This window comes from Polypterus senegalus, chromosome 1, assembly GCF_016835505.1.
Source record: "Polypterus senegalus isolate Bchr_013 chromosome 1, ASM1683550v1, whole genome shotgun sequence".
Taxonomy (NCBI): domain Eukaryota; kingdom Metazoa; phylum Chordata; class Cladistia; order Polypteriformes; family Polypteridae; genus Polypterus; species Polypterus senegalus.
In genome coordinates this window covers 134,323,213-134,334,480 of record NC_053154.1, presented here as the reverse complement: position 1 = coordinate 134,334,480, position 11,268 = coordinate 134,323,213, and the positions used below count along the sequence as shown (strand labels likewise).

The 11,268-nt window shown below is 35.6% G+C and overlaps 1 protein-coding gene across 2 annotated transcripts in view; it reads left to right on the top strand.

The window, feature by feature from the left end:
• The first annotated feature begins 442 nt into the window (after window positions 1-442).
• The window catches only part of actl6a (actin-like 6A), a 54,217-nt gene continuing 43,391 nt past the window's right edge, over window positions 443-11,268 (top strand). The window contains exons 1-2 of one of the 2 annotated variants that reach the window (XM_039758617.1): window positions 443-641; window positions 4,259-4,335. In XM_039758617.1, the coding sequence (XP_039614551.1) occupies window positions 4,313-4,335 (23 nt within the window). In that variant the 5' untranslated portion in view covers window positions 443-641; window positions 4,259-4,312. The remainder of the gene's footprint in view (window positions 642-4,258; window positions 4,336-11,268) is intronic. The other variant, XM_039758626.1, reaches the window with a different exon arrangement.

The window sequence follows — 11,268 nt, the reverse complement described above, 5'->3', positions numbered from 1 at the left end:
ATAAGTGTATCATTACTCGTAATTTTAAAGTCGTGGTAACAAATTGTATACCCCTACATCGATGACAAATTTGGTATTGTAGTATTGCGTATTCGATCCTCCAACCCCATGTAATTCAAATTACAAGCTACCGTACAGACTACAGTTAATTTCCATTACTTAAGAGTGAAAAGGTTGGACTGTTTTATATATGTTTGTTGAATAGTTCACCATATGATTTCAACCAAGTGTCTATTTAAAGGAAATAAGCATATCGGTCACATCCTACACAGGTATATCATCAACTTGCTTTAGCCACTTGCAAATTAGAATGACTGTGCGGATAGTTATGTTTTCTCTGTGATTCTCAACCAACCATTGATGTTCTGACACCGGCTAAAGTTAACCAATAAGAAGACGTCGAAGGTGGGACAGAGCAATTTTGTATTTTTTGATTGGCGTGTAGAGCCCCATAGTTGCTCTGGAAGCGATTGTGTCGTGTTAAATTTCCCGAAGAGGGTTGCAGTTTCTTTTGTTAAAAACAGAGAAAATAGAAGTCGTTTGTGACTCGTTTTGAATTTTTAATACACCTTATTCAGGAATCCGTGTTTAATTTCTTACTTGAAGAGCAGGAGATATGAGCGGGGGAGTGTATGGAGGCGGTAAGTAAATTAAGACAGATATGAATGAAAGGCGCCTATGCGAGAGGCCTCCACCGATTTCGACAAACACACACGCGGTTTGAGGGGCGGATACAGTTTATGCATATTGGGTGTATGGTTGTGTTTCAAGCGACGCGACCGGGATTCGTTTGTCTTCCCTGATGAAAGTTTCTAGATATGTTCCTCTAGCATGCAACAAAAAAAAATGCTCATTAGAATGTCATAGGCTCGACTTTTGTGCATGTAGTTCTGAAGTCTTAAATGTTATTCTAAATAGGGAAAGAATGTATGTATATGTATATATATGTATGTATGTATGTATGTATGACACATTTAACCACCCAGTAAGCAAAGCTAAGCTAGTCAGGAATTTTTCTTTTTTAACTACTTTTTATTTAAAGGGATGAACATAGTATGGCACAATGTATTGTAAGCTCTTTAACATTTTGGACCTTGGAGATGCGCTGAAAGACTCGCTTCTCACTTGGAGTGCCTTATATATTGTTTTGTAAAGCTAGTGAACATTACATTCTAAACGTCTTTTAAAAAATTATGCGGTAAACGTTTCGTGTGATATGCAAGTGTATTTTACGTTTATGAGCCGCTTGTTCAAAAGGACAAATGAATAAACTGTTAAGGTTTCTGCTCTGTATGCCTAGTAGACTGACTCAAGATCTCTAGGCTTTTGTTTCCATTCCTACCTTGACTCGTTGTATGATTCTTTAATTGAGAAAAAAGGCTGTGATGAGATCAAAATATGTCGAAAAATGTTGAAATTGCGGCAGGTGAAATCTAGAAATCGTGCAAAGGATAGTACAACATTGTCCAAGCCCCTTGTAATGCATAATAAGGAAGATTATTTGTAAATGTTTTAAGTACATTTTTCTTTGTAGACATTCTAACATAAAATCATTAAAAGTGCAACGTGTATTAAAGTCCGTGAAATAAAGAGAAGTGCCTGCATTGTTGTTAAATTGTATAATCTTCAAAGATTAACCAATTATATTAATTTTCTGTAATATTTTACAGTGCTTAGTGCTGCTACCACATGACCATGGTTTCAGATTCTTTGCCTAATCTTTTGGCATTCCCTTTTAACTGTGTGGGTTTTCGTTTGGGTTTTCCAATTTTGCTCACATATCTCCAAAGATATAGGATGTATATGATACCCCACAGAAGAAAAAAGTCTGTTTTCATGGTGAATGGAGATAAGAAGTCTAGGATACAGCATTGGTCTTCATTGACTTGTATTGTATGATGGTAAACAATTTGATAAATGTCCATGGAAAAGGTGGGTAACCTTGTTACTTATGTTGAATAATTCATATGGGATTGAGTTTTAGAATTGAGGAAATGCTTCCCCTACACATTACTTGCTGAAGGTACTAATAACTAACAGTCATGCGCTTACTGTTTATGAAGTGCACAGATTTCTGAATTGTCTAGTTAAAAATATTTTAGCAATAAATGGACGTTTTGCACATTATGAGCGTATGAAGGGATACATTATATGGATTATGCAACATGAGTAATGCAAGATATTTTTTCCTTTTCCATGGACATTTTTCACATCGTTAATGTTATACAGCATTGTTTACTGTTGACTTGTATCCTAAACCTTTTTAATTCTGTTTTTATGGAAAACATGAGATTAGAATTTTTCTTGGTCTTCACTACAAAACCCATCTGGTTTTAAAAAAAATAATAATTTTTGAATTGAGTACTCCCATCATTGCTTCTACTGTAGTTGAACATTTCTCTTCCTGTCATGCAATTGATTGACAGTGCTGCAAGAATAGACCATAACGCCCGGCATACCTAAATTGGATTAGGCTGGTTTGAGAATGCTTATATCTCTTAGAATAAATTAAATTATCATGTTAAAAAATTGATACAAAAATTGCATAATGGGAATCTAGAGCTGGAAAGCATATCCATGAAGCAGTCTACAGAACAAAAGAGTTGGAGCTCAGAAAGTAATTTCTCTGATATATTTGGTGAATATCTAAGTGCAAATGTCCAGGAGTAAAGGCTCATTTATCTGTTTTAGTCTCATATTTATCTTTCACATACAATTAGAATTGATTGTGTAAGCAGAGGAAAATAGAAATTTTGTTTTCACTGTCCCAATTGTTTTATGTTAGATATTGCATGTTAAGGATTTTTTTAAATAGATTAAAATGTTTGAGGATTGATAGGTATTTAATGTGCATGACTTTATCAGAAATATGTAAAATATCTGTTGTTTACTTACAATATCCACTCATTACCTTGTCTTTGAACCCTGAAAATATATAATTCTTTTATAACAGTAGTACTTAAGTTTGTTGACATACTCCAAAAAACTCTATCCCTGAAATGTTCCATTCAATCCTGTTATTCCAGTTTTCTTTCATGTGGGCTGAGATGTATCCTGACATCATGAGAGACACAGTGGCAGCCAGCTCTGGAAAAGATGCAGGTCCACCTCAGTACTTGCACTCTCCCATCCACACCCATGATTTCTTACAGAATCAGTTTAGCTTTGCAAATCAATGGGGAAGACGGTCTTTGAGATGTGGAAGGAAACTTGAATAACTAACTGAAGAAAACCCATATGGATACCAAGAAAATATGCAAGGGCTACGCAGGAAATTCTAGGATTTTAACTTGGAATTCTAGGGTTGTTTGACAACAAAGCTAACAATCGTGGCATTACAATACTTCACCATTGAAACTCACAAATTGGAAAATTTAAAGTTATGTAGGAGTTTACAATTTTAAGTCATGGAATATATGAAGATTTAGCTTAGTATTTTACTTGTTTACTGCAATACCTCTAAAGTAAAATTTAAGTGATGAAAGCTTTGAAATTTTAAATTGTTGCATTACTGGTATTAAATGTATTTTATGCATTCAGACAGAGTAAGATATCATACTTTAATTCTAAATGATTTTCCTTTATAAAATGCTCAAGGAAAAAGGGTTTTACCTGATGAGGCATGTGTTTTATTTAAGCACACCTCACATGTAAATTGAGAAGCTTATAGGAATAACTTGGAATAACCAATGTGTGTTTCTCTAACAAAGAGGCAAGGACAATACTACATAATTGCAGCTCAAGGAATTTCTATAGTAACTTGGATCTGTTATAAAAAGTTATGATGTCGAATATGCATGTATCTAGGAGAAAAGTATTCAAGAAATATAAATGTGTTCATTTAAAAATAATATGTTAAGCATTTTAATACTTTAATATCGTTCAAATTTACTCATCTCAATCAGACTATCATTTCTTTACAAGTTTTTTTTTTTTTTTTGTGGTTTTAATGTTTGGACACCGTGACATTATCTAAAATTGCTCAGTTCCCAGTCAAACATGTTTGCTGGTTTCTGCAGTTTTAATTGGTGTTAATTATTTGGCTTCAATTCTCTCAGTAGAAAGTATGTTGTAAAGTCAGTTTTTCTTTTCACTTTCAAGAGCTCTAAAACTTACAGGTCTTTCTTTTCTATTGTTGTTTCAATTAATGATTATTAGCAGAATTCTTACAGGCGGTCGCCTTTCTAATCAATTGTAAGGAAAATATAATTGAAAAGTTAAGCCTCTGAAAGTGTGTGTGTAATTTTCCCATTTTTAGATGAAGTTGGAGCTCTTGTGTTTGACATTGGATCATATACTGTAAGAGCTGGCTATGCAGGAGAGGACTGCCCAAAAGTAAGTAATGTTTTTAGTAACGTGAATGTTTTAGATGTCTGCTGGTTAGAAACATTTTACAGAAAATTAGCCTCTGATATAAAAAAAAATGACAACCTTGAAAATATCTATTTGTGTTATATGCATGTACAGTATGTGATAATTACATGTCAATTTATATAAAGGGAGCTATAAAATATTTTTCATTTAAGTCCATTTTTATATTGAGGAGTTAGGTTTCTGAAAGTTTTTATGCACTGTAAGTGCAGAAAATGACTTATAACAACACAAACATCTTGCCACATATGCATTAAAATACAATAACTTATATATTGATAAAAAGATACAAAAATGTGAATATATTTAACTAAGGCTACAAACGTACTCGGTTCTGTCCATATTGAACTCCACCTGCATTTGGATAACTTTGTTTAGCACCATCATTATACACCACACATTATACAGTGTACTACAGTGAAGATATATTAATAATGTTTTGGAATAAGATGATTGAGAACAAGAGTATATGATTCTAAATTTTATTTTTTTTTTATCATAATTCAAATGCCAACACAAATACATTAACTAATATTGGCTGCATGATGATTCCAATGTTTATGGAAATTAAAAACAAAAGGCTTTGCTTTTTAAAGTAGTTTTAGTTATACTAGAAATTTTTAGGAATACCTGTATCCTTTGACCTTTCATTCTTTAAAGTATTTTATCTTAAAATATACAGCTTTATTTGACTAAAGAAGGACTCCAAAATTAACTGACGTCAACAGAGTAAATTAATAACAGGATTTATATGGTCATACTTTACAGCGTGGTTGATTCTGAAGAGTTATTTTTTTAATTAAGCCATTGGTGTCCTTCAGAATTCATCCATCCATCCATTATCCAACCCGCTATATCCTAACTACAGGGTCACAGGGGGGTCTGCTGGAGCCAATCTCAGCCAGCACAGGGTGCAAGGCAGGAAACAAACCCCGGGCAGAGCGCCAGCCCACTGCAGTGCTTCAGAATCAATCTGTAAAATTAAAAACCAAGCCTTTTTTTTTTTTTTTTTTTAAACTTAATAGTGATTTTTGTTCTTTGAAACAAACTGATTTTGTGCTTAGTTCAGGTAGATAGTGTGCTTTGCTCCAAGACGTTAACTAGGAGTCCCTGTTCAGTTATACACAGCATCAAGAAATCATTTTTTAAAAAAACAGTTTCAAATAGTTCATGATCTTTATTGTTGTATTTTATGCCAACTGTAGCAAGTAATTTGAGTGGCCTTTTAGTGAAGGATTATGATAGTCAATTTTCTGAACTTTGTTTATTGAAAAATCCCCTTAGGTTTGCAAGACTGTTCCATGTGGGATGCCATATGTAACTACAGAAAGAAATGAAGTACTGTCTTGAGGCAGTATAAATATTGAAAGCAATTTAGTTATTACAAAGTAAATAGTCTTAAGAACACTGGCAAACTTTGCAAGTAATTGGTTTTCAATTAAATAAACTGAAGGTTTGCATTTTAATATGTTCTTGATTATCATGGCTTTGAAAAGTGGCAATGTGTATGATGTTGGCTGGACACACAAGTAAGAATTTCACTGTACTCTGTACATGTTAGAAAACTATGACTACTAAAGATTAAACTCGAGTCGTTATAGTAAAATGTCATAGTTATATTTTACACTTCTGAATGACTATAGCTAATGTAGTATAGGATATTGGAATATATTTATAGTATAAGCTATAGCTGCTTTTATGACATAAAAATGGCAAAAGCCAGAATTACATTTTTGTGTTGTCTTAGAATTTACTTGTTATGGGGGGATTGTCTTTTCAGGGTTTGCATTAAAATTAATAAAGGTTTTACATTGAGTATTTGAGATTTGGATTACTGATATTCCATTAAATGTATTAGTTTTCGGTAGTGTGAGCTATGCAGCAATTTCAAATGAGTCTTTCAACAATCTAGATGGAAAGATGTTAAGCAAGTTGCATTTTTGAAATTATAATGCAAAGCCTACTTCTATTACTGCTTAAAATACGGATCAAACAGTGGTGCTTCTGCTTCACTAATTCTCTTATGCAACACATACTTGCACACCAGGTTTATGTGCGACTTTTATTTGGCTTTGTGCGAGTTATTGAGTGAGTGTGGGTTTTTGTGTGCACATATATATTGCGATGAACTGGCACTTCATCCTGGGTTGATTACTGCTTTACACCTAATGCTGTTGGAATAAGAAGGACCCAGTGACCTGAATTAGAAGAACAGATTAAGTGAATTGATGGATATTTTATTGGTTGCAGTCAAATATGTTATGTATTTTCTGGTCGCAAACTGGATAAGAGGTTTTATTGCGTAAAATTGTAATTGATCAAATTGTCGATAATGTATCTCTTTTTAAAAATTGTTTTACTATTGACACAAGGTACTACACCACAGTGGCACATAAGTTAATGCTGCTTTCACATAGGTACACATAGGAGATGCTTTGGTGGCCTGCCCATTTTTGGCTAAGGCCTTTGGTCCAATGCCCCTAAAGTATGCTGGATTAAATAAGTTTAATACTGTAATGAGATGTAAAGCAGTTTCAAAAGGGGTATGCTCTAAATTTGTTTCATACATTTTCTCTAGAAATAGAATTGAATCAAGCAAGATTAGTATTTTTCTGTACTGTATACACGGATCAGCCACTATATTAATACCACTGACACGTGAAGTGAATGACATTGAATATCTTGTTACAATGGCACCTCATCAAGTGGTGGGATTAATTAGGCAGCAAGTGAACAGTCCGTCTGTGAAAGTGATTTGTTGGAAGCAGGGAAAATGGGCATGTGTAAGGATCTGAGTGACATTGACAAGGTCCAGATTGTGAAGGCTAGATGACTATGTCGGAGTGTATTCAAAATGGCAGATCTTGTGTGGGATTTCTAGTATTTGGTGGTTAGCACCTAGCAAAAGTATTCCAAGGAAGCACAATCTGTGAACTGGCTGCAGGTTCATGGGCACCCAAGGCTCATTGATAAATGTGTGGTGCAAAGGCTAGCCATCTAGTACAATCCCACAGAAGAGCTACTGTATCACAAATTGCTGAAAAATTTAATGCTGGTATTGAGAGAGAAGTGTCCGTACCAAGGTGCTTTGCAGTTTGCTGTGTACCCGTAGTCCAGTCAGAGTGCCTGTGCTGATTCTATCCACCACTGAAAGAACCTACAGTGGATATTTCAGTGTCAGAACTGGACCGTAGAGTAATGGACAAAGGTGGTTTGCTCTGATGAATCACCTTTTCTTTTAGATAATGTGGATGGCTCTGTGTGTGTATGTGTCGTTTACCTGGGAAAGAAATGGCAGCAGGATGCATGGTGAGAAGAAGGTTGGCCGGCGGAGGCAGTGTTCTGCTGGGAAACCTTCAATACTGGCATTCATGTGGACGTTATTATGACACATACCATGTACACTGCTTTCATCCCTTCATGATAATGGTGGTCCCTGATGGAAGTGCCCTCTTTCAGAAGGATCTTGTGTCATTCCTGTAAGAGAAATGGTTCCTGAAACTTTCTAACTGTGTAAATGGGATATCCTGACATTTGTACCAGCACAATTAATTTAGAAAATGAGGTCACATATAACATTTTATATTTTGTTCTCTTATAACCGTTTACATACAAGAAGCTTTATTTATTTCTAACCAAGTATCCAGCAACAACTCTTAATATGTTTCATCTGTTTTGGGACTTTATATATAGCACTCCAGACTGTTAATAAAATGGTCGCAAATGTGACCAAAAATAGGCTCTGGCAATTATTTCTAGTTGAAACTTTAAACTAATTATATTGTAACTGATGCAGAAGGCAATTTTTTTTTTTTTTTTTTTGTTGTTGAATGGCTGTGCCGTTAGCATATGTGTCAGTATGGGCTCCGCCTTGGATTTTCAGGAGGCCTTTTCCATTTAATGCTGATTTATAGATTTCACACTTTCTCGCGATTGGTGTGAGGGACACAAGGCAGAAATGACGTCAGACTTGGAGGCGTGTGCGAAAATTTCTAAGTACACAGCGCGGCTGGTGTGGCAGCTATGTATTCCAAATGCTGGATTTTAACGAGAGGCTGGTTATGTTTGTGCCAGAATAATGAATGAAGGGCTGAATATGATGCAACTGGTCATCAAAACGCAAGGAAGGTGTGAAAAATATTTGAAATTTACCTGCCCTTCATGTTGGTCCGATGTAATGAAGATATCGGTGCCCTGTGGAATTCAGTTGTCCGTTCTGATTTGGTGTAGGCACACTAAGGTGTGATTGTCACAAATCTCCTTGTGTTTGCGTGTCTTTGCTCACCATTTCTCTTTTGATTTAACGCATGCTTGGTGCAAGATGCTGGCCTATCTGTCAGTAAACATGCACAGGCAACCACCTGCCTGCCGTTTCCTCACACACAGTGATGTCATAAAGTCTGTGTTTTAAGATTGTAGGTGTATTAAATGTTGTTGTTACTTTACTGAGGTACCCTGTGTGTAAACTTTGTTAAAGTGGCATCGTTAAGTGCACTTAGTTGTAGGGCTGTTCGATATAACGATATATATCAGATGACAATATGAAAACGTCTATCGCTGCACATTACGCTATCGTTTGTTTCGTGGTGTCGCAAAATAAACTGTTTACGGCAATATTTTTTTCATTGTTTTGATGGCCACCACGTGGATGCAGACACACTAGCATAGCTGATGAAGACGAGGCAACACCAGGTAGCTCCACACAGAAGGACCTTGTTCTTAAACGAGGGGCTACCTCTGTAGTATGGAGATGGTTTGGATTTGAAGAGTCTGACACGGACCAGAAAACGGTACTGTGCAAATTATGCTGCAAACCGATCGCTACCACAGACTCCAACACGACAAACCTCTTCTACCACCTCTGCAAAAAGCACGTGAGCGAGCATGCAGATAGTTTACAACTGAGAGGCAGGCCACGTAGGATATTACAGTTGTAAAGGTACTATTTAAACGAGCATGTTAAAAGCTTGGAAGATTAATTGCTACCAAAACAATTTGCTTAAGGCATAATTTTCCCTGCAGCGTTTGCTGTCAGCGTTAATCTTGTTAAAATTACTGTAGCGTCTTCCAGACGTAATGACGATCCGAGACGGTCACTTGGTTAGTTCCCTCTTTATTAAACACTAACAAAAAATGGTTGCTGTTGGCCACAACCACGCGAACAGACAGCAATCCAAAAACAAACTCTCTTAGCTAGGGGTGACAAGATCGTCGTCCACTCCACCTTTTTCACAGCGCTTTCCCCTCGCCCGCCTCGGCTCCACCCCCCATCCCTCCGGAACCTCCCTTACCTTCCACTCTATTACAGTCCATCAGAAATAACAGGGACAACAGAATAAATAACTGAGAGGGATGTAAATCACAGAACACAAACTGCAGAACAGAACTCTACAATAAAGAACAGAAAGCTACATTACGCTTACGCCACAACTGCATTAACGGCAAATCTCCGTTAACGAGTTACGCGGATCGCCCCGTGCTTGGGGCTGGACGGCATCAACACGTTAGCGCCGTCCAGTCACACGCACGGGGCGATCAGCTGTAACTCATTAAAGGAGATTTGCCACACTACGATGTGCAAATTAACATTTTACTAGAATGTAGCCTAAAAAATATTATATTTAATATTATATATTTAATATATTTTTGTCGTAAGCCTTATTGCTGCTACAGTTTGAAGTAAAATGTTTACATTTGGTTTTGACAGTTAATGTTAGACTTGTATTTATTTTGTTTAAAGGGTTTATTGGCCTTATATACTTTAGTTGTTAGTGCTTTGATCCTTTTATATTTAATGTATGTTGTGAGAGTTATTGCTGCTACAGTTCACATTTTGTTTATGTCAGGCATTTTATATAGCAGTATTTTATATTGGGCCTTTAGTAATTTGTTTTTGAAAAGTGTTTTATATTTGATACATTAACATTTTATGTTTACATTCTAAGTCAAACATTTGCTCAAATGTTCTAAATAAAAGAACAGAAATAAATACAAGTTGAGTACTTCTCATTTTTGATTTTTTTAATTTAAATGAAAAAAAAAGGAGTGGTGATTATATAAACTATTCACTGAATACAAAGAAAATGTACTATATCGTGATATCGGGATATGAAATGAAATATCGGGATATAAGATTTTGGTCATATCGCACATCCCTACTTAGTTGTTACTTCAGTCATTTTGGTGTGCACACTATATGTTCTGTTACCAATAAATTCTTCAACGGGAGCTCATCAACAATGACACATGGAAAATAACATTTAATTTAAGAAAATAGTAATTTATTAATAATTCATTACTTGACACCCAAGAACTCTGTACAGATCATGCCATATGTGGTGTCTTGCTCTTAACCATTTACTCAAGTAGTTTTTATCTGGGGGCGTTGGAGAGGGGGAAAAATAATTTCCATGGGAAAGACTTAGTCGTGGAACTCAAATTTCACCTCTGTCATACTGTTTGAGTGATTAAAACAGTTTGAATGAAATAGTTCTGTCAAAAAAAAAGTAATCTCTTGCCTGTCATTACCACCCCTTTAAATTAGTGGACTATCACATTTTCACAGAAGGTATCCTTAATTGCATGCCCAGTTGATCATGGCAGATTAAAATGTGTGAACATTGTGTAGTTAAAATTCTGCAGTGCCTTTAATAAGCCTATTGGGCAGTGTTCTTTTGCATGTTCATATCTACTGTACCCCTCCATCCATTCCACCAGAGGGGAGACTCATTTCCATAGCTAAACCTTTGCTACAGAAATGCGTGCTCCTGTAAACTGCTTGCAAAATGAACACTCTGTAGCTAAAATTGCTCAAAATTATATTCTGAAAGACTGTAGACAGTCTTCTAAATCAATTTAAGATTTAATGTGTCTCTCCATCCCATTAACTTTAGGGGA